The sequence below is a fragment of the Pelobates fuscus genome, chromosome 7 (assembly GCF_036172605.1).
Source record: "Pelobates fuscus isolate aPelFus1 chromosome 7, aPelFus1.pri, whole genome shotgun sequence".
Taxonomy (NCBI): Eukaryota; Metazoa; Chordata; class Amphibia; order Anura; family Pelobatidae; genus Pelobates; species Pelobates fuscus.
Genome location: NC_086323.1, coordinates 186,284,452 through 186,309,581, shown reverse-complemented (window position 1 = coordinate 186,309,581; position 25,130 = coordinate 186,284,452). Strand labels below are relative to the sequence as shown.

General features: G+C 42.3%; 2 protein-coding genes across 2 annotated transcripts in view; one reads left to right on the top strand and one right to left on the bottom strand.

Moving 5' to 3' along the window:
• Positions 1–25,130, bottom strand: part of EFCC1 (EF-hand and coiled-coil domain containing 1) — a 174,107-nt gene that overhangs the window by 106,358 nt on the left and 42,619 nt on the right. Inside the window, exon 2 of the mRNA XM_063426967.1 lies at positions 22,854–23,260. Coding sequence (XP_063283037.1) covers positions 22,854–23,260 — 407 coding nt within the window. The remainder of the gene's footprint in view (positions 1–22,853; positions 23,261–25,130) is intronic.
• Positions 9,982–25,130, top strand: part of LOC134568392 (dimethylaniline monooxygenase [N-oxide-forming] 2-like) — a 489,265-nt gene continuing 474,116 nt past the window's right edge. The window contains exon 1 of the mRNA XM_063426968.1: positions 9,982–9,985. The gene's annotated coding sequence lies outside the window, so the exon portion shown is untranslated. The remainder of the gene's footprint in view (positions 9,986–25,130) is intronic.

Genomic DNA, 25,130 nt, shown 5'->3' with positions numbered 1-25,130 from the left:
CCACCCGTTGGTTGTTTTGGCCCCTCATGACATCTCTGCCATTATCAACCAAGTCCAGCTCAAGCACGTGTCTCCCGCTAGACACCTACGTCTGCAATGTCATCTTCTTCTGCCTGACAACATTTCTATACAAAGGTGTCAAGTTCTTAACCCATCCACTCTTCTTCCACTCCCTGAGGGGGGTATCTACTATGGGTTTGTCACAGATGAAACCTACATTTACCTTCTCTGTGGATGTATCAAGAAAATGCATCCACATTTAACTTTTCACGAGGACAAGACACCTCTCTGTGAAGGTCCAGATTACGCCTTCTGTACCATGTGGTACAAGCCAGACATTACTCCTGAACCTTGCTATGAAGATGAGCTCTACCACTGGTTTGAAGTAAAGCTCACTGCCCAAGATTTCTATTGTGACTCGGAAGGCAACAGCATGGTCCTGATCCAACTGCCCCCAGAACTCAATTACCTATACCATCATTGGGATACTGCTATTCCACATATTCCTGTTACCAAGTTAAAAACAAGATCATGGAATGACCTTGGGCCCATGGCAAAATTATGGGCCACCATGGATGAATCACAACTACAGGAAAATGGCATTGCCAAATACCCAGCAACTGACCTTCTTGAAGCATGGCCACGACATTTCCTGGAAAAAGAATTTAAAGACCTAGTTATAACAAATGACTATGACCCAGAAACTCCTCATGACTGTTTCGAACAGATGAAAATGGAAACAGTACACTTACCAACTGTGCATGAGAATCCATTACCGGATCCGGATTTTACTCTGTTTGTGGACGGTTCAAGGTATGCTGATGAAGAAGGAAAATACCATACAGGATATGCCGTAACCACAACAGGGGAAGTTCTCAAGTCATCACCTCTACCGCCAGCAATGTCTGCACAAGAAGCTGAATTGCAAGCCCTGACTTCAGCATGCAAGATTTCCAAGGGAAAGCGTGCCAACATCTATACAGATTCAAGATATGCTCTGGGTGTGGCACATGACTTCGGCCTCATTTGGAAGACAAGAGGATTTCTTACCACTGCCGGTACACCAGTCAAACACAGCTCTGCAATCAAGGAACTAATGGATGCCCTCCTACTCCCTGAAGAAGTGGCCGTTTTGAAAGTAAAGGCACATGGGAAATTGGATTCAGATGAAGCAAAGGGCAACCATTTGGCCGATCAGGCTGCTAAGCAAGCAGCCAGAGATTTGCAGGAAGTGGATGAAGAAGTGTCCGGTCAAGAAGAAGAAGTTCCTATCTTTACCTTACAAACTCTTCCTACTGACCTAAGAATTCTACGAGAACAACAAGCTATAATTACCCCTGAAGAAATCCAGAAATGGAAGAAGAAAGGAGCTGTCCTAAAGGACGGAATTTACTACAACAATTCTAAATTTTGCCTTCCAAGAAACTTATACCCAGCAGTTGTCCAATGGGCCCATGGGCCTGCACATCTGTCAAAAGACCTAATGGCCGCCCTCATTCAAAAATATTATGAAGCACCTGGAATCACAACCCTGATCAACAGCTTCTGCAGGGCTTGTGTCATTTGTGCAAAATGTAATCCAGGAAGACCAATCAAGGTGCCTGCAAAGCACCTAGCAAAACCCATGTACCCATTCCAGAGAATTCAAATTGATCATATCCAAATGCCCAAGAGTGGGTCTCATGAATATGCACTAGTAATGGTGGATATGTTCTCAGGCTGGCCAGAAGCCTACCCTGTAGCCAATATCACTGCAAAAACAACCGCAAGACGCCTACTTACAGACATTGTATGTAGATTTGGACTTCCAGAAGTCATTGAAAGTGATCAAGGCCCAGCCTTTACAGCAACAGTGACTAAAGAAATTTGGACTGCTCTGGGAGTGACCCTAGCCTTCCACACCCCTTACCACCCACAAAGTAGTGGTAAAGTAGAGCGCATGAATGGCACTCTAAAAGCCAGAATGTTAAAAATGTCACAAGAAACAAAAATGCCCTGGCCAGAAAGTCTGTCAATAGCTTTGTTCAGCGTTAGGCACACACCTAGAGGGAAACACTCGTTATCCCCATATGAAATTCTATTTGGGACAGCACCCAGGCTAGGTTGTTATTATCCACAGCAGTTACAGCTTCAATCAGATGTTTTAGTAGACTATGTAACTGAACTTGCAAGTGCCTTGAACAAAATACATGCCCAAGTTTTCTCTTCAATTCCAGATCCTGATCTGAACACAGGTACCCATAACCTGCTTCCCGGAGATTGGGTTCTGGTTAAGAAGTTCGTGCGGAAAAGCACCCTGGAACCAAGATTTGACGGGCCATTCCAAGTTCTCCTGATCACCGCAACTTCCGTCAAATTGGCCGGCAGGCCACATTGGATCCACGCTTCCCACTGCAAGAAGTCTCCTGCCCCAGAGGAAGCAGATACCGCACAACCATGTACCTCTGGTACATTGTCTCCTTAATTAGTTTAATTAAGGCCCAGCAAGTAGCCATCACTAAAGATGCTAGTGGGTACACCTTCTGGTATAATTCATCATGTACCCGTGTGGCTACCTATACCTTTGATTATTGTGACATCGTAGAATGCCCATTCACTACAACACAAATCCAGAATATCTATAGAGATATCCCTCATGTAAAAGATCCATATGTTTGTGTAGTTGACAAACAATGGGGGCATAATTGTGGCCATTGGGGGGCGGCGGGATGGAATGCCGGACCTTCCTGGGGCTACAAGCCAAAAAGTGCCTTATCTAAAGTAGATGATCATGGTAGGTCCCTCCTTCAAAGAATGACTCTGAGAAAGCCTGGAGGAGGCACACCAATGAAATTAATTCTTAATGTTGAGCATCCAAGCCCAACAGATGCAGACCAGTATGTATTGGGAATGTACTGGAAAAAGGGTTCCTATACTAAATTAGGGCATTTCTACCTTAAAGATATGTGTAATTCCCCTGAGTGGCAAGGAGCTACTCATATGGTCACAAACCCATTAAAACCACACATCCAGTCCTTTAAGGACATGATGGCCATTGCTAACCCCACCTTTGAAGATACTATGGCCGCTGAAACAGGTTTTAATGATGTTAACCTATGGTTAGAATGGATGAAATATAATGCCAACAAACATAACCGAACCGCATGCTATGTGTGTGGTGGTGCCCGGCCTCATCTGGGCACTGTACCTTTAACCCTGCCAGTAGATGAAGAAAAATGCATTTTAAGTCTTTTTGCCTACCAATATAATTTCAACAGGTCTCAATGTCAAGCATGGACAGCGGAGTATCCTCTTATAGCCAAAAATGTAAGACCTCCTCATGGTGTTACCGTATATAAAGGTAATTACACTTGCTATGTCAAACATGATGGGATTGGTAAATTTGTGGGTAACTTTCCCGCAGGTTATTGTACTACATATAGAACTGTTCCTGTACGTTTGCTGCAGCAGCACACTAGGTCACTGGGAGATATTTACTGGTTGTGTGGGGATTTACAGTTAAGATCCAGAATGGACACAGAGTGGTGGGGAGAGTGTACATTGGCCAAGGCCATTATGCCTATACACATTATTTCTGACACACACACCAACACCCATGAGTCCAGCCACACTAAGGCCAAGCGTGAAGCCCCAGTAAAAGGAAGTTTTGACCCTCACATTTACATTGATGCCATTGGGGTGCCTAGGGGGGTACCCAATGAATTTAAAGCAAGAGATGAAGTTGCTGCAGGATTTGAATCAATTTTTACCATAGTTACTGCAAACAAGAACTTAAATTGGATAAACTACATTTATTACAATCAACAGCGTTTCGTTAATTACACCAGAGATGCCCTCCAGGGATTAGCCGAACAATTGCAGGCAACATCCCAAATGGCCTTCCAAAATAGAATAGCCCTGGATATGATCCTAGCCGAAAAAGGAGGGGTATGTAAAATTTTGCCCGACACCATGACATGTTGTACCTACATCCCAGAAAACACAGGTCCTAATGGTAAAGTTACATTAGCCATAGCAAAATTAAATGACCTCTCAGAAGAATTAAAAAGGAATTCCGGGATAAAAGATCCCTGGGACAGATGGTTTGGTTGGATGACGGGTTGGAAAAAGGCTTTAATGCATATTGGTATGGCAATACTAATTTCTTTTTTTATCTTTGCTCTTCTCTTTTGTTGTGTCTTCCCCTGCCTGAGGAAAGCTCTCACGAAGACTATTGACCAAGCGGCACCCACTTTCACACTACTTGATGTTGATGACCAAGATTTCCAGGATCTCAACTCACCCTGTTTGCCGCTGCAATCCATCCCTTTTGATGATAAAGTGCGAGAGTTCTAGGAAGGGACCACCTTAGGGACAGCATCTGTCAGTGAATGGTAAAGGCCCCGTGTTGGAGAAGTGGTGGATTAGCTGCCATGGGATACCCATGGGTGTGAAGTGTTCGAGAGCCATACTGACGGATGAGTTAGCCTATCAGGGTCAGAAATAGGGACAGACTTGCACTTTGCATTAACACCTAGCTAGCGGCCACGGGGTTTCTGTGCCTTTGGGCTAACACGTCTTCTGGTATTAACAAATAAAGTTTTTATCTCTTAGAATCTAACATTTCATAGGGGGGACTGATGTAGAATTATTAAAAAAATCTTATTGTACTTGTATTCAATTATTGCACTAACTCCATTTTAACTTTATACTGTGACAATCCTCCATTTTGTCCTCCTAACCTGACTTCTACAATCCTCCATTTTGTCCTCCTAACCTGACTTGTTCATTTTAAAACTACATTACATGACAGTATTTCTCAGCACATCTAATACAATAGACAAAGACTGTATTCTCCATAAGGATATGACTAACCCAGGAACTGTTGAATTTCCCCTAACTCGCAACATAGTATAATTTAAAGGCCATGAGAACACAGTAGTAATGAAATGTTCTATTCATAAGAGACCTTGCACCTAACCACGAGATTTGACATCACCGACCGAGTAAAATGACGCTCAAGACCCCTTGTCCCCCACCCGTGTCCGAAAAAGTACCACCTCTTGGTGGGTGGACACGGAACTAACCACTTAGCTTTTGATCCAATTAATTATATTGATAGGTGGACACTAACCCAGACACTTAACAATTAATCCAATTAATGATGTTTATTCACTGATATCTTGATAATCAATGATGACGAAAATGTCTCTTAAAAGGGCCTGCGCGCCCTCTGATTCTGCACTTGCCAATAAATTTCCTCGAAGTTATTTTAACCTGAACTCCGTGTGTCAGACTGAATTACTTCAGCGTATATACGCAATTCAATTCTCTCTAATTCGGACAGGAACAGATAGACACTTAAACATTTTGGTTTACTGAAAAAGTACCATAACACAGGGATATAATTTCTAATTAGTGGGGTAATAGCTGCTTGATCGAAGGAGATATCTGACTGCCATTTTGGGGTCAAGAAGGAATTCTTTCCAAGTTTGTTGCAAAATTGGAAGCGCTTCAGACTGGGTTTTTTGCCTTCTTTTGGATCAACAGCAAAAACATATGTGACGCAAGTCTCTTTTCAGCTATGTAACTATGTAATCCTAAAAATAGTAGAACATTAAAAAACATCACAGCAATAAATATAGTAGACAACCCTGTGTATACATATGAGAATAAATTAATAAATACTAAATTATCTTATCAAGGTACTTATCAGTGGGGGGGGGGCCCTCCACGAAACCAGATAATGTAAAAAACTGAAGTAAAACACAGGAGATCGGTGAAGGATCCTAGGATGCCCAGTGAGCTCAACCCCAAATGATCTCGGTCAGATAGCACAGGTGCTCTATGTTCACAGATACAGTGAACCATGCTGTCTGTTGAACACCCACTGAGATCTGGCACCGAGTGACGAGCGCGGAATCCAGACTGAAGCGGGTCAAGCAGAGAGTTGTATTCGAGGAAGTCTGTCAATCTCGCATACACAACTCTCTCAAGGATCTTGGAGGCAAACGGCAGTAGCCATATAGGGCGGTAGTTGGATGGGGAGTTGGGGTCGAGGTTGGGCTTTTGCAGAATTGGCATTACGGTTGCATGCTTGACGGATGAAGGAAATGTGCCAGAGGAAAGGGAGAGATTGAAAACTTTAGTGAGAGGAAGAGAAAGAGAGGAAGACAAGGTGCAGATGGGATATGAGGAAATAGGATCGAGGGAACAGGTGGAGAAGCGGGAGGACCGGGCAGAGCGGAAACCTCTTCTGTTGTAGTAGGTGTGAATGAGCATAGAACAGTGGAGTCAGTGGGGTTGGGTAATGTATTGGAAGGGGAGGGGGAGAGATTGTAGATCTCTTCCCTGATTGTAGAAATCTTCTCAGTGAAGTGAGTTGCAAAGTTTGAGGCATACAGGGTGGTAGGAGGTGGGAGAGCAACAGGGCAAAGGTTATGAAAAACATGTAACAAGCATGTGTGCTTTTTATAGGACAAACATAATTACACTGACCAAAATCACCTGTAAGTTGATAGGGTAATTGGTCAACATTCTTAAGTAGCCAATCCGCCAGTATCAATCCCAAGAGGTCTTTTCCTCACAGCTGATACATCAAACATCTCCAGGGTTTGATATGGAGCTGTTGGGTATATATTGTTAATTCTCGGGGGCAGCTCCCTTCCTATGGAATAGCCTGCCTGCCCCCATCTGAATCTCCCCTAGTCTTCAATCCTTTAAGAAGTGCCTTAAAACCCATCTCCCAGAGTAACCTCTACCTTACACACCTGTATCTTGCTCTCTCCTATAGGGCAGCACTTTACTCTCTCCTCCAGCTCTGCTTCACTCCCACCTTATTTGATTGATATTTCCTATCCTAATGTGTTTTATACCCCACCTCCTATAGACTGTAAGCTCATTTGAGCAGGTTCCTCTTCAACCTATTGTTCCTGTAAGTTTTCGTGTAATTGTCCCATTTATAGTTACATTCCCCCCTCTCATAATATTGTAAAGCGCTACGAAATCTGTTGGTGCTATATAAATGGCAATAATAACAATAATTGCTATTTTTATTTAATGAAGAAAGACATTTCAAAAACAGCAGATAAAGATCTCCCTCTTTCTGATATTCCAGAACAACTATATTGTGGAAAGGTTACATGTTGAAAGAAGAGTCCAGAGTCCAACCTTGAAACCGTTTATGCTGTTGATAGAAAAAGGCAAAAAAAAAAAAACACAATTGCAGCCATTTCCAATTATATCACAAAAAGGGAAAACTTCTTAACTCCATAATGGCAATCACATTTTTGCTTCGTGGACAAATTCAGAAAAGACTCAATTATTATTATTACCATTACATTTATATAGCGCCAACTATAACTGATAGTTATAGTGATTTTCCTTGAGGTCTGCCATATTCCAGCATTTGCTCTTGAAACTTTGTCAAGGGAGCACACTACCATCTTTTTAGGGGAGAGATGTGTATTTATACTACAGGCTAGATTTACTAAGTACAAGACACCGATAGAGATACTATTTTTTAATAGCACATTATGCAATACACATTATACCTTCTTGATACATATTTGAATAACTTTTTGCTTTTGCAAATATTATATGTTAAACTCAGTATTGTATAATATGGTGTGACCCACGGAGCTAGATGGTCACAACACAACAATGTCACAACATAAAAGCAAGAAGAGCTCGGCGAAACTGGACAAGCTCAGTTTTTTTCAGCCAAAAACAGAATCCTGCGATCCTGGCTGCACAGGCCTCAAAAGCCGCCAGGGACCCTGAGTAGATCGACAGCATGCAAAGCATACAAACAAAACTCTCAGACTACAAAATCTGACCTTACAGCAGACCTGGAGATCCTCTCCAATAAGCTAATCACCACATGGCAACACACAGCAGACTCCATGCGGAAGGACATGCACATGCCCCAGAGATACCGGCAGACATGTTGCTCCTAGATTGAATGCACCACATCCCGAAACCCCGCCATCTCCCGCAAACTGTACCAAGGGATGTACTACTACGTGCCCATTACTTCCACATAAAGGAACAAATCCTCTGGGGAAGTAGAATGAGAGCCAAACCACCAGAAGATTATCACACGGTAAAGATCTATGCAGACCTCTCGGCTGCCACACTCAGAAGTAGAAAGAATTTCCACCAAGTCACCAGCACATTGAGATCGCACGGCATAAGATACAGGTGGGGTTTCCCCACAAAACTTGTAGTCACCAAGATGGAGACACAACGGTGATGCCCATCCCTGAAGAAGGCCTGAAAAAATTACAAGCCTGGGATATGTCAGTGGAGCCCGCCGAACAAAATGCACCGCAAGCCAGGACACATAGGCCGGAATAGAAAAAGGCCCACAAGAAACACTAAAAGCAGTCGAATCACTGGTTCACAGGCGAGTACCAACACGGACACACATACTTGCTCATATACAACTTAAAGACATAAAACTTACGAAACTCTCTCATATGCACGACCTGGGACATACAAAACTCTAGAGGCTAGCACTGGTCTAAAAGCCCGGGAAATTCCTGGGGAAGTAGCGCTAGATCGGGGCCTTCCGCCATCCCTGTGACGAGGTGCAAGCAGAGCAGTGGCTAAATGGGGGGTCCCCGGTGTGGTGCGATAGGCCGGAACGAACATTGCCCCTTTTATTCCTTTTTCCTTCCTCGTTTTTTTTTTCTTTTCTCTTTCTCCTCAGACTAAACGAGCCGTGGGTCTGGGATAACCGGCAGATTAGCCGGTTAGCTTAAAACGGCACAACACTCACTCCCATGGCCCAAAGCCCAAGGCAGACCCCCACAACTTTCAATGTGAAACCCCTGAATGCCGAAACTGTTCTAGATGCTGCATTTGATATGTAGTATAGAGGGAGGGGGAGACGGGCAGAGGGGATAGATGGGACAGGAATGTTAAACAGGGGAGGCATGATGATAAGTGTAATAGAACTGTATGATGTGTTTATTGGATGATGCGTTACTGTATTACAATGCAGCTAAACCTATATGCCAGGTTCACACAAGCCGGGTAAACCACGGGGAAAGCTCCCAAAGACCCACAGACCAAATAGCCAATAGTGGGAGGCACCCTAGGCTAGAACGCAACATGAGGGTGGAGACGACCGGGTCACTCCTGATACCCCATACGCATTACACACCAGCACAGCCCTACATTCGGGCTTCTGTATATCACGACGTATGAGAGATGCAGCACAACAGAACATGAAGGTGCCCAATAGCCACGCTAATGGAAGAAAACTTCCTCTCCAACCCCCACAGTGTGGTAAATCCACACAAAGTCTCTGAAAGAGACATCTTGTATATAGTTCATATACCCCCTCCAAGTTGCTCTCCCCAAATCCAAACACATCCACGGTCGATCACAAAACAACTGAGGAATTACCCAAAAATAGACGCACATCGCCCCCTAGTCACCCATACTAAAAATTGGTCAACACTCCTATCCCACACAACGCAACCCCATAGCAACAAAAATAACGAACCAACCTATGCCATAGTGATTCATGATCCCCCCATAAAGCATGAGGAACATGCGACTAATGCATAAGCGGTTTAAATACATAACCCATATACAGTATGAAAATACAGACCATTAATGTACGCGGACTGAACACGACACATAAAAGAGACTCCTTATAGAGGAGACAGATATACTGTGTGTACAAGAGCCTCATTTTGCACATAATTGAGTGCCCAGTTTTGCTGGCACCCCCACACAATATCATTCGACATACTCCTCTAAATCAAGAGGCGTTTCAATTCTTATACACAATTCGGTATCATTCGAACTCTTGCAACTCAAGAAAGACAGGGCAGATACCTTACACTACACTGCAAACTCAATGACACACAGTATATCTTGGTGAGTGTGTACGGACCCAACACTAATCAAAGGAACTTCCTGCAAAAGGTGCTAACAAGACTCCCTACCACCCACCAGATACCCACAATTATATGTGGGGACCTTAACCACATAATGCAACCTCGACTAGACACTACGCTGCCAGACACGTCCCCCAGGCTCAAAACACTGTGCAAACAAGCCACAGCAATTCTAAAACTCTTATCAGAACATAACCTCTATGATATATGGAGAACACTACACCCAAACAATTGAGAATTTACATTTTACTCCTCTGTACATGGAACATATACAATAATAGATTTTATACTCACTTCAGGAGATCTTCTACCAAGCGTAACCCATATTGAGATAGGAAACATAGTATGGTCAGATCATGCCCCAGTACAAATAACCCTAAGAGACAAATTCCACTTCCGAGGGACAACAACATGGCACCTCAACGACACTATCCTACACAATCCAGACTTTAAAACCAAACTCACGGAAGAGATAACATCTTATTTTACCCTCAATGAAACACCTGACATTTCACCAGTCTCAACATGGCAGGCATACAAGGCGGTCATCCGGGGTATCCTTATTAGCCGGGCGTCACACCTAAACCGACAATCAAAGAAAGAGTATATCGATTTATTGAGATCGTTTAGGGACGAAACTACAGCACCGATCCTGAACCCAACAAAACGATAAACATACACACCAGCCACTAGCAACAGAAATTTACACATTTTTTAAAGAAGTTCAAATACCACAACTCACATAGGTCGACCAAAAGTTATTAGAAGAACCCATCACTCAATGCGAAATCGCAAACACAATCAAATCCCTCCCAAAAGGGAAATCCCCAGGCCCAGATGGTTTGACAAATTTATACTATAAGACCTTCTCGCATATACTAACCCCTAAATTGGAAAAAAACTATATAACAACATTCTAAATACAGGCGCAACACCTAGGGAGATGCTGCTAGCCCACATAACAACATTAACGAAACCAGAGAAACCACCACACAGATGTCAGAACCTGTGCCCCATATCACTACTAAACACGATCTAAAAATCTACGCAAATAGGCTGGGGAACATCATACCGACACTGATACGAGATGACCAGGTGGGATTTGTCCGGGGTAGACAGGGCTCTGATGGGACCAGAAAGCTACTTAACATTACACACAGGATCCAGAAAACAGGGGAACCCAGTGTGGCACTGTCACTAAATGCAGAGAAGGCATTCGACAGGCTACACTTGGGATACTTAGAGATTTGCATTCCCTGACTGTTTTATTACAGTGGCACTATACAATAACCGGCAGTAAAAATAGTCAATGGAGGTTTCACTTCCAAACTATTTCATATTTCTAATGGGTCTAGGCAGGGTTGCCCACTATCGCCATTACTCTACATACTGGCATTAGAACCACTAGCTCAACATGTCAGGGAATCCCACGACATCCATGGGATACACGTGGGAGGGAAAACACAAAAACTTTGGTATCACTCAGTCGCACAGGCTCCGATGAGCCGAGCGACAAACCAAGGTGCAGTTATGGTTTATGATGTTATGATGTTATATGTTATTTTTCCTCAAGGTTGTAATGAGGACAGCTATTACCCCCACTGTATGATGTACACTTGCAAACATGCAAAATTTATGATACAACTCTGTAACTGTACAGATGTCTTAAAACTCAATAAAATATTTGTAAGGGTACCCCGGGCATAACGGGGTTAAACCGCTGTTTAGTAGATCTTCCCCTTTCAGAGATACAGGCACAGCTACTGCAGAACACCAAACTCCCGAACTGAATACAAGGGAATGCTCCAAACTCCCAAACTGCATACAAAATAGCACTCCAAACTCCCGAACTGGAACCTCAAGAATAGCTGCTAGCAGACAAACAGGAAAAGCATCCAAGCGGCGTACACTCCTGGCAATCAGTCTCTAACAGCATACAGTAAATCCCCCCAAAGACGAGACAGAGCTCCGTGTTGAGGGTCAAGCAGTGGTCTGGTTTAATGTGGGCTACCTGCCTGGTATTTATGCAGGTCTTCCACCTGGTGGACACTCCCCTAGGGGACCAGATGGAAGAATGGGACATGAATGGTAAAATGACCAATCACAGGCATACAGGGTTAAAACACTCCCACAGTACATTACAATCCCCCCCCCCCCCTCTATCCTGGAGATAATTGGGAAGTAATCCAATTATCTCCAAGGACAGAGGCAAAACTCAATTAAGCACATGTGAGTAAAAAGACACAAAAATACACAATGTTGCAAATAATGAATAAAACATATACATTCTACCTATCCCCAGATAGCTTAGATCTGAGCGCACATTATTACCGAATGGCGCTTAGATCACATACATACAGTTCAATAGCCATGGAGCCAAAGTCTTTCCCATAGTCTTTCGTTACACGAATAGGCTCCATGGCATGGCTATCTGGGGTGATGGTGTTCATACGGATAAACTAATGAACAGGCAGACGGTTAAATGACCGAAGGCAGAAGTAGGGAGGCTGACGGCTCAGCGGTGTTCACGCAAATAAGTGTCCTTTTTTTAGTTCCATAGTTTGGGTGCTGAACACCGCTGGCAATTCGGGACTTTAAAATGGCCGCCGCCACGTGTTCGGAAAAAGGAACAAAGGCCACCCAGTATTCGTCAATTAAGCTGCGGTTAACAGCAGCTTCTGGGAGGTCAATTGATGGCACACTCCAGCTCCCAGGTGGTCCATTCATTTGTGCATTTGTTCGGTACATAGAATTTACCGAACACCCTGGCAGAAAGGCACGAACAAGCCTTTCTGCAGGGGAAAATACAAGTTTTACCATGGGGCCATAGTCCAGAGGCAACAGGCGGGGACCAGGCTCCTCCAATGCAATGTGGCGAGATTGGTCTCGTCACAATATTATATAAAAAAAAAATATGGTGTGGTTGGTTGGTTATCTACAAATGTTCATGATAACAGTATTGATCATTTGAATTGATGAAATTACATCATTACTATCTTACTGAATCTAGTGGGTTTTTTTAGGATACATCAGTACTCTTTTAAAGCCTCCTGGGGTAGAGAAGGTGTAAGAATCTCATTGATAGAGGGGAAACTATTTTTTTGTTTTTTTTTGCAGTAGGGGGAGCAAACTCTTGTTCCAGGACATTTTTATCTGGGTCATTGAATGCATTCAGAGGTCTATTGTGTTTATTGTATTATTGCACAGAAAGAATGCTTGAAAAAGGGATCCAGTGGGAGGAGATGATTTTTCTCTGTAAAACAATAAGTACCAAACATTGACCAAAGTCTCTGCTCCATAGTTTTGCCCTTATTCTCAGGACTCAAAAAGGCCAAAACAGAATGAACAGTTGGTGTAGCCTGTCACAGCCACCTAGCCCACAGATAATAGCGTCAGATAATCAATAGGTCAAATGTTTCTTTAAATGTGTTTATTATGCTTAACTGGAGGCACTTTCAACAAAGGCAGGCTAAATACCAACAGATAAGAAGAACTAGCAAAAAAAATAATCTGCAAGGTAAATCTGGAAAACAAAGTCATAAAAAATTGCTTTATGTAGTTTTATAGGTTAATTAGAATTTTAAAGCTGACTGTTTATAATAATGCCAGTATACCTGCTTTTGAATCAAAATGTCAATTGTTCAAGTCAATTTGTGAAACATACAGTGATGTAATCATGGTTATTTACTTGAGGGAGACTTCAAGGTAAATTCAAAGCGAATTTCAAATTTATGGTCAAAATAGCTCAACTGGAAAAACTATGTGTATTAGGTATGCTTTTTGCTATGCTTGGCTAAGTTGGACTTAAATTTAAACTTCACTTTGAATTCTCACTGTGGAATAACCCTAGAGCAGGGCTGTCCAACCTGCGGCCCCCCAGATGTTGCTGAACTACAACTCCCATGATTCCCTGGCTGTTTCATTGAAAGACTCACGGGAGTTGTAGTTCAGCAACATCTGGGGGGCAGCAGGTTGGACAGGCCTGCCCTAGAGTGTCTTCACAGATGCCCGGAATTTGCTCTATTATCCTCCCTATTGAATGTTCTGGAAGCGTAATATGCTTTTTCCTAGATGCCTGTCAAAGGACCTCTTGGTGACAGATATGCCAACTTGATTCATTAATTTGTCTGCTATTTTGCAGAGTGTTTTATATAGTCATTATTTATTGGTTTAAAATGTTAATTGATTAATTGAGTTCTTTGTTTACAGCAAAGCAGAGCATAATGTTAGTAACCATTTGTGAAACTTAGAATCCATCCGACATGATGAGCTATTCCAGATGTTTATGCTATATCCTAATATTATGGTTAAGTCTGGTTTATCATAAACAGAGGAAGTGGTCTGTCTTCCCCTGTCCTAACTACTAACATCTGTGCTTTGTACATATCTCCGTAACCACTTGGCTATAAGGGCTTGACCCCCTCTAACTGTTTAATTACCACATGTTCACACAAAACTGAAATTAGTTTTATATTCCCAGATGCCAGAGACCCTTGGAATTTATAGGATTCTGAATTACCTCATCTCTGAAAACAATGATGTTACTTGTGCGTGCGTGTGTGTGTGTGTTACAGAGCTTGATTAAGGTTGCCCAGTTCCCTAGGCAGGGTTGCCAGATTGGGGCTCACTCCTAAAGCCTTGGGCTCTGTTTTTGTGATTGATGTGGAGGAAGGAGAGAGCTGTATAGGGGAAGGCTGAGTGTGTCTGTGTGTGTTGGTTGAATTTTATGTGTAGGGTAGCCTGCGTGTTGCGTGTGTGCATGTTCTCTTTCTCCTCCTGCTTACCTTCCCTGGTGTTCCAGGTGTGTGTGATGGCTTACGTGTGGTCAAGAGGGGAAGCTTTGTGATCTGCAGGTGGATTTTCATCATCAAAAAACGTGACTCTAAAAAGGCCTAGTTGCCAGTTTTGAAATTGCTTATTTTCTCTGAATATTCCTACCCCCCCTCTTTTTAGATATGTTTGTGTTTTAAAGGTAATTTTTCTAGCCCATTTATTTATGTGTTTTCTTAAAATCATTTCCCTGGGGGGATTTTTCTCTGGTATAGGGAACAATGTGGGTTAAAGAGATTTTAATTATGTTTATTTTTTTCATTTTTATTCCCTTTATATTTCCTTATAAATATTTTTTGCTTGAATTTATATATTTTTATTGATAGCATATGTGGATTCCATCAGTATTTAAAATTATTTACTTGTAGCAGACTCCATTCCCTTATGTTCGGTTGTCTATACCCCCTTGTATGTCTTCCGAATGACCAGTGTGTGGTCCCCTTTTTATGCCCCAGCAAGCACTGACCTCCCCTGGCTGTTAACCACAAATTAACAGCTTGACACCTTTGCTTGAGTGTTTTCCCTTGGTGGTTACAATTCGTATTTCCAAACACACGTGGTCCAGTGCATGGTGGCCATATTGTCTCCCGAATGCAGGCAGTACCTGGTCGTCGAACGCCTGGAACTATTTTCAGCCTTGCGTCCTCACGAACCTGGGCGGAGTTCGTTCTGCTGCCCGTTCAACTTCCCAACCATCTAGACTAATGATGTTCGGGAGATATGATCTACCAAACAGGGGGAGCATTCGCTCCATAGTAGCCATGCGACGTTTGTCGGTGTTCGCACAGAAACCCCCGAAAGCCGACCAGCCATCCTGCCCAATCCTCTTCTACCGAACTGATCTGAGTGCTTTTTGGATGTGTTGTGCACTTAAATTGGGGCTATTTGTGAATATGATTTTTGTGGGGTTCCTGTATTCCCTTCATGTATTTTGGTATGTTAAAATTGTTTGAAAGTTTCTGTATTTGAGAGCTCTCAAACACAAAGGCTCTTTGGAATGAAACCCTTGTATTCTTGATCTGGAAACCCCATGCTAGGGGCAATGCATAAAAGCTGTGTGTGGCTGAATAAAGTCAGTTGTACTCACAGAACTGTGTGTCGTCCAGTTACTGGGGAGGAGGTGGGCTATTTTCTTGATGATATCTTGTTCCTGTTTCTACTCTTCGTGATCCAGCGAAGGGAAAGTCCCTGCCAAGACTAGGGCTCCGCTACAGTACTTTAATGTGATACTCAATGGAATTGTGGGACTTTTGAATTTCCTTTATTGAGAATAGGCTTCACAAAGCTGGCGCTTGAGAGTGCACGACGTTCATGTGATCTGACATTTCCTTTATACTTTGTAAAATAATACAATGTGAGCAAGATATTACTTTGTTGCAGAGGGATTTAGATAGACTGGGGGACTGGGCACTCAAATGGCAGATGAAATTTTATGTTGAAAAATGCAAAGTCATATTCGGCGTAAAGAATACACAAGCAATGTATACCCTTAATGGAAGCGAATTAGGGCTAACAACACATGAAAAGGACTTGGGAATTGTTATGGACAACAAACTATGCAACAATGTGCAATGTCAATCAGCAGCGGCCAAGGCCAGTAAGGTATTGTCATGCATGAAAAAGGGCATTCATTCTCGGGACGAGAATATAATTTTGCCTCTCTATAAATCACTGGTAAGACCACATATTGAATATGCTGTGCAATTTTGGGCACCTGTTCTAAAGAAGGATATTATGGCACTAGAAAAAGTGCAGAGGCGGGCTACAAAATTAATAAAAGGAATGGAACATATCAGCTATGAACAAAGGTTAACAAATTTAAACCTATTTAGTTTAGAAAAACGTCACCTGAGAGGGGATATGATAACATTATACAAATATATTCGGGGCCAATACAAACCATTGTGTGGAAATCTATTCACAAACTGGACTTTACATAGGACACAAGGTCATGCGTTTAGACTAGAAGAAAGAAGAATTTGTCTAAGGCAAAGGAAAGTTTTTTTTTACTGTAAGAACAATCAGAATGTGGAATTCTCTGCCTGAAGAGGTGGTTTTATCAGAGTCCATACAGATGTTCAAACAGCTACTAGATGCATACTTGCAAAAACAGAATATTCAAGGATATAATCTTTCAATGTAGGGTAATAACTGCTTGATCCAAGGATAAATCTGACTGCCATTCTGGGGTCAAGAAGGAATTTTTTTCCTAGCTTGTTGCAAAATTGTGCTTCAAACTGTTTTTATTTTGCCTTCTTTTGGATCAACAGCAAAAAACAAATGTGAGGAAGGCTGAACTTGATGGACGCAAGTCTCTTTTCAGCTATGTAACTATGTAACTATGATTGGCTTCCTTATATCTTATATAGGATGCCTCTTATTTGTCCGATTTAAATGCTTTAAATGCCCTTTTCTTATTTTTAATCTCTTATTTTACTTCTCTACTAAGCCACATTGGTTTCAATGTGTTTCTTTTATATTTATTACCCAATGGTACATACTGAGAAATGTACCTTTCTAATATTTGTTTGCATTTATCCTCAGTGTTTTTTTCACTAAGGAGTTTATGCCAATCGATATGTTATAGAGCTGCCCTAATCTTATTGAAATTAGCTTTTTTAAAATTATACGTTTTAGTATACCCCACGTGCTTTTGCTTTTTTATAGTTTATTTCAAAAATTACCATATTGTGATCACTATTTCCCAAATGCTCCCCTACTTGAATGTTGGTCAAAAGATCAACATTGTTTGTTCTATCGAGATCCCTCACATCTTTTATTTTTTTTGCTGTTGATCCAACAATAACAAGTGAGAAATTAAGTATATACAACAAGGAGAAAGTGTCCACTGAAAAGCTGCCAAAACCGGCAAAACACGCGTCGGGGCTCCAAACATACCTCAGATCACATGTACCCCCGTCGACCTACTCATTCACAAGTCTTTTATAGCTTAATATTGGAGAGAACACGGCCTCTCGGGTACTTGATTTTAGTGATTGAGGTATTCCTTTTATTTGTACCACATCCTGCTGTCTCATTGACAGCCGCTAGAGGGCTTCCGCACTTCTCACTGTGATTTTCACAGTGAGAAGATGCCAGCGTCCATAGGAAAGCATTGATAATGCTTTCCTATGGACTGGCTGAATGCGCGTGCGGCTCTTGCCGCGCATGCGCATTCAGCCGGTGACGGAAGAAGAGGGAGGAGAGGAGGAGGAGAGCTCCCCGCCCGGCGCTGGAGAAAGAGGTAAGTTTAACCCCTTCCTCCTCCTAGAGCCCGGCGGAAGTGGGACCCTGAGGGTGGGGGCACCCTCAGGGCACTATAGTGCCAGGAAAACGATTATGTTTTCCTGGCACTATAGTGGTCCTTTAACAATTCCCAAATCCTTCTTGTGTGTGGTTATCCCATTTAGGGCAGGGATAGGCAATCTTCGGCTCTCCAGATTTTTTGGACTACATCTCCCATAATGCTCTTGCTTTGCCAGCATTATGGGTGTAAGAGCATTATGGGTGTAAGAGCATTATGGGAGATGTAGTCCAAAACATCTGGAGTGCTGAAGGTTGCCTATGCCGGATTTAGGGTATAAATTGCTTGTGCATTCTTTACCCCGAAGTGCATATCTTTGCATTTTTTACATAAAATGCAATCTTCCATTTAAGTGCCTAGTCCTCCAGTCGATCTAAATCGCTCAGCAGCAAAGTAATATTTTGTTTGCTTTGTATTACTTTAAGAGTTTTGTGTCATCTGCAAACACTGAAACATGACTTCCAATGCTTTTTTCAAGATCATTTATAAGCATGTTAAATAGAAGGGGTCCAAGAACAGAACCCTGAAGGACACCACTTACCACTTCTGTGGTTGTACTTAAGTGCAACATCATTACAGTGCTCTAAAAACCAAAAACTCTCCTTCCTGCACCAAGATTTGAGCAATGCATTAACCTATCTAATCTTCCGCTGCCTTTCCAGATAAGATCTCAGAGAATGCTACCTTGGAAGTCCTTTTCTCAAGTTTGCTACCTAATTCTCCGACATTTTTTTAGGACCTTCCATCTTCCTCTTACTTTGTCATTGGTATTAACATGGCCCATGACCACTGGGTTATCCTTGGCTCTCCTTACACAACCTCCATATTGACTGTGTAAAGGGAGAAATAGTATTGTAGGGACCTTGTTGTAATGAAAAGTGGCTTGTGTCTATTAAACCTATCCATACTATTAATGTTCGTACCACTACACCCTTATCTACAGAAATACTACTGTCACGAACGCACCCTACTTCAAGAGTGTGCGGGATGTAGTTGTGGTGGTGAAACAGTTAAAATTGACTATTTGTTTGCACTAGCCCGGAAATAATGATAAAATCACACTTAACACCACCCACACTTAAGGATAATAATATAACTGTAAAAAAAATGTACGCTGCCACCACCAAGACAATTTATAAATGGGGTGCCTTGGTCCCACCAACCAAATATAACTAAGCACAATATCTAAGCACTTGCAAAAGACTAATTAGTCTCTTCAGGCAATGTGGTTATTTACCTGACAAAGGCAGAACTTAATAAAGGAATATTTATTATGAGCAAAAACTCGTCACAGTGCATACAAAAATATAGATGACAATCAAATTATTTACAACAACAGATAAAAACAAAAGGGATACAATAACCAAAGTCCTAATAACTTACTCCTTAGATTTTCAAAGTAAGGCTTCTGCCCACGTGGTCTATGGCAAGGAGGATGGTGACTTACTCAAAATTAGATTTTGACCCCAAGCATGTACAAATACACATTTCAGAATCATTAGACATAGTCCCTGTGGATTACCAAGCCCCGCGCAGAGGTAACTATAAGTGACCACCCCCTTGTGTTCCAGACCAACATCAATCCAAATGGAAACATTTGGTTCTATCTCCTCTTATGTACTTGCCACAGAAATAATAATTGCACCTATGAACTGGTTACCATTTCTCCATTCCATAGATATGTCACACTTCTTACTTCTAACCCAATATAGCAGGCATCACAATCCCTTCCCCTATGGTCAAGCTACGCAAATCATGTTTGGGCTTGATTAGAAGATTGTGCTGGTCACATTCCAAATATAAAAAAAAAATGAGGCTCAATTATTATTCTGTGGGTAAATAATATTTCTTTTTTTTGGATATGATACTGGAACACAAGGCTTGTTTTTTCTCTTTTCTTGAAAGCTAGGGATAATTAACATATCAAAGAAATCCACTAACTAATTAAAAGATAGATGCCATATGGCTGAAGTCCGCTAATTTACATTGGAGCTAGACTTCCAGGCCACTTATGTGCAACTTCTCACACGTTACAGAGCTTTTGATTAATTGGTAAACCATCTGCTCCCTTTCACATTCCTCCCTTTTCTTTCTTTCTTTCTGTCATCTGGTCTTTACCAAGTGGTCAATTCATACATGCACTACACAAATTACATTAATATTCTATTGTGCAACAATGTATTATGCACCCTTGGCGTGACAACCACCTGTAAAATAGTTGTTTACCAAAAATCATGCGTCCCTGCTGCCTCACAGACCATATGTCTGTGCTACTGACTCACTACAGGGTACCAGGCCACCGAAGAGCAGGATGTATCCATTGTCCACCCATGGGAGTAAGATAATAGAGGAATAAATCCAAGAATCCCTTTCTAAAGGTTTCATATGCCGAACATCACTCACAAAGGAAGAGCAGTGGAAGCCTGCTCTAACTTATCCAGCTCGTAGTCCACAACCCAGGACTTGAATGATGATGAAAGTAGCAGGACGCCAGCTCAATCAAAAGTGAACAAACCTTTATTTCTTGTAATAAAATCAAAGATCACCGTTCCCATATAGAAGTCCAATAACCATTTTTCAGTGCTGTATAAAAGATATCTATATGCATGCATGAACGCAGGCAGCGGCGTTTGGGCATGAATCTCATGGAACAGAAATCAGATATAGAAACTCCTGAACACCGCTGGACTTCAATCATTGCCTGCGTTAGTTTCTATTCAGCTTAGAATGGCACTGCTCGGTGAGATCATTCGTATACCGAACTAGACCGGCCACAAGCCCTGATTCTCTGGAACTGTTTTGGGTATGGGACCATGCCTGCGGTCTGTCAAATACATGACTTCCATAACATTTCTGAACCCCTGAACTGATCTGGGTGATTTTTGGATATGTTGGTCACCCAGATTAGGGCTATCAGGGGATGTAACATTTGTGGGGACTTTATGTGTTTTGTAAAAATGTGTTTTTTGTGTTTGGAGATAATTGAGTTTAGTATAGTGCTTGACTCAATTATCTCCTAAGTAAAGGGGAAGGCTTATTGTATTATGTGTGGGAGTGCCTTAGATTGTAACTCTATTGTGATTGGTTTGTAAGTTTGTGTCCCTGTCCCCAACAAGGTCCATGTGAGCGTACACCTTGCTTGGGGATTGGCATTAAAGGCCAGTGTGGCACCATTAAAATTCAGTTCCTGCTTAAACCTCAACACATAGCCTTGACTCATGCTTGTAGGGAACTTGCTTCACAGTTATATCACTAGCTCTTGTAAGAGCTTCACAGCTATACTCTCTGGAGGAGAGACCTTCCCACTGAATCTCTGGATCCAGGAGTTAGGTCCAGGACGGGAAGGGAGGGCAAGACCCCAAACAAGCTGCGGCAGTTCGTGGGGTCTACAGTGTTTATGGTGTCCAGTGCGGTGCTTATGGTCCTCGGCGTCAGCTAGGAAGCATCGATTGGTGGAGGTACCCAGTCGGGGTGCAAGGTGGTCCATCACACTCTCCCATTAAAGATTGAGAAGAGATGATTTTGGACTACAAACTGAGTAAGGCTGTGGTTTTATTATCGGAGCCTCTGATCCATCATACATTTTCTATATCACCCCCTGTATTGTATATTTATGTATATTATATATATATTGCCACATTACCTTTGCATTGACCATGCCATAAACACAAACACACTAATGCCTGCACATATGTACACTCTGATACAAGCACATCCATACACACAAACAGACTGATGCACAGAGACACACACATTGACAAATACAGACATACAATCACAATGTGAGTGGGGGACTGCTTGTGGTCATTGTGCATTGTATTTATGGCAAAGCTATGTTTCATGACTTTGTGTGTATGATGAATGTCTTTAGTTGGTGACTGGCAGGGTGAATACTGGGGTAACTGTGGCAGGTTGAGTGTGACAGTGCGACGGGGTGAATGTAACAGGGTGTGATAGAATGAGGAAGGTTGAATATGAGAGGGTTTGGGGTTGAGTTTTTCCCTGGTGGTCTGGTGGTTTGTCTCCCTGGTGGTCTTGTGGCCTATATATTTGGTCTGCACCTCCACCGGGAGCAGAGCTGCAGACCCAAGGTGATGCTCTGATTGGCTGGAAATCACAAGACAGCAGAGCTGCAGACCGGAGGCTGTAGTTGGCTCCCTCTATGTGTAGATAGAATGGAGGGGCTTGCACCCAGTGGCATCCAGGGCAAGGCACTAGGACCCCTCCTGTTGTCCTTCATGGACCGAGGATCCAACAGGTCACTGTGTCCTAAATTGATTTAAGGCCTCAGAGTCGCCTAACTCGCCTCTGGTTGTCAGGCAGTTCACCCAATATATAATTAATAAAGTTAATCTTTAATTTTAAGAGTGTAACTCTCTTATGCCTCCAGTCATCACGATACAGTGAACAGTCAGTGGATACACAGAGAAATTAAAAACTAGCGACAGACCTTTGGATGGTTGCTTAAAACTTAATGATGGTTTACTGTCCTCCACTTGCCCCACCCATGAGCGATAGACGGGGGCTATTAAACAAATGAGACCTAGTGTGGTATGGGTTGGGGCTAGGAGTACTAATAGGTCACCTCGGTTTATTAAATTGCACTTTAGTAATAAATGCTTGATACTTAGACTGACTCTTTAACCCCTTAAGGACACATGACATGCCATGATTCCCTTTTATTCCAGAAGTTTGGTCCTTAAGGGGTAAACCTGGTCTTAATCAATAAATTAAATTGTCATATATTATAGTTGTGTATCTGTCCTGTTTCTAAGCTATACAATTTAAAGTAGAGAACTAGACTGACAAATATTCTTTCCCATTACCTGTAATTCTGCAGCTCCATATCTAGCTCCTTTATATGCAATTGAAGAAGAACTGCTTTGTTTGATTTTTCCTCCAGGTCTTTAACTTTTCCAAAACATTTGAGTACTGCTTGTCTGGCCTCTTCAGCCTTCCTCCTCATTTCTGCCTGCTCCCTTCTCAGCTGCTCATTGCAATTCTCCAGATAGAGCAATGCTTCCTGAGATCTGCTCAGTTCATCTTCCAAATCATTATTCATTCTCATCATTTCCCCAAGCTGGTCATCTCTGGAACTCTGGATTAGATCCACCTCCCTTAGGACACTCTGAACACAGTGAGTCATTATCATGTATCTTTGAGATACCATGTGTGTATTAAATACACATCCTCCATCCTTCGTGTGAGAAGCATAGCATTTACGAAGTCCAACCTACAAAAGAAGAGATTAGCCAATCAGTATGTGTCAATCTTGCATTTGAATCTCTTGTGCAGGGAAGGCAACCTTTTAGTAGTGTGCCAAAACAACATCTTTTTGAAGTCCCTTTTTTTCTAATGGAGTTGTGTATGTTACTGTATTCTGCTGGTGTTATTTATGGATGCTGCAGTTGCTTTGTAGCATTTTATGTAAGCTTTTATATTGTATATGTTCATGAGTAGTTTGTGGTATTGTGTATGATATCTATGAATATGGGCTGAGTATGGGAGCTGCTTGTGGAATAATGTGTGTGGGGGTATGTCACATTGTCTGTTTAGTGGTGTGTGTGTGTGTGTGTGTGTGTGATGCTGCGTGTGGTATTTCACGTGAGAGGCTGCTTGTGAGTTTGTGTGTGTATATATGTGCATTGTCAGTGGAGTTGGGTTTGTGGGAATTGCGTGTGTGTGTGTGTGTGTTATACATTGTTATTTATTTTTTAGAAACCCTACAATCCTAGCAACTTTATTATTACCTGTGGGTAACATCATTTCTACTAAACCCGCCAGCCGACTGGTGACTGTAAATACAATACACAGGGGAATGGTAACCACGGCAATGCTCAGCGGCCCGTGCTCATAAGAGGACTATTCAGCCTCTCCTCGGAATCTGATAGAACAAAGAGGGGCCTGTGAGGGAGAACTGATCTCCCCACCGGCCTGAGAAGATGGACAGCGTAGCAGGCACTGCATGGGTCGGCAGGGGAGATACTTTAATCTCCCTGTTGGCCTTGGCCCATTTGCCTGGTTTGCCCGATGGCCACATTGCAACTACAGTAGCCACTATATATTGCATGTTCTTTGTGAGTAGAATTATCCATACTGAGATCTTTGTGAGATTTGTATGACATAAAATGTTCATGATTTAATGTTTGTTCAACCCCTATATGGTATTTTTGTGCTTGTTCGTGCTTCTAATTTAATTTATTTATTTTCCCCACAGTATTGTAATTTGGAAGTCAATATTACAATATTAATGAGGCAAAATATATACATTCTTAGGAGATAAAGCAATATATATATATGTGGTTTTTAAACTAGCAGAACACACATGGCTGTTTTGTCACAGCTGGACTAACCAACTTACAAGTATATGTCAGTGTAGTGGAGCTCCCTGTACCACAGCTGGGTACCTCCGCCAAGGATCACTTCCTAGCTGGAACCAGGGAAAAAACTCTTACCCCAGTTGCTGTGACTTTACTGGAGTTCTCCTGGAGCCTCTCTGTCCTGGAACAGGATAGGGGACGCGCTCTATTTCCTCTCAGGGACTGGACGACACTGAGTCCTGAGAGGTCTAGTCCTTACAAGGACTCTACCCGCTGAATCCTCCACGATTCAGATGCTGAGCAGTGAATAGCCCTTTCCCCTCCCATTAACTAGACGACATATAGTTCTTGGAGTACAACTTATTTTAATGAGCCAAACTCAGCCTTTATGCACAGAACCCAGCAAGGGGTCTCCAAACAATCTCTGAGCCTGGGAGATATTTGAGTTAAAGACCGGTAAGCTAATTATCTCCCAGGAACAGAGAGCCCAACACAAAACATAAAAACATAAAAGTACCCCAAAAGTCCAACATCCCAAAAAGTCATGATCTAAACGCCCAAGTTGACCAAATAGCGATCAGATCCATGCAGTATAGGGAAAATGCCACTGTGTCAAAGTTCTGACCGGCCGCACTCGTGGTCCTATGCTCAAAATAGTTACAGGGCGTAACTTTCAGGAGCTCCTGCAGCCGCAATACAGGTGTGATCCCCCTTCTCTCATGTTGCGTTTGTTCCCCTTAGTCTCAAGGTACTTTCCCTCCAAAAAGTGCTCTCCTGGCAGGT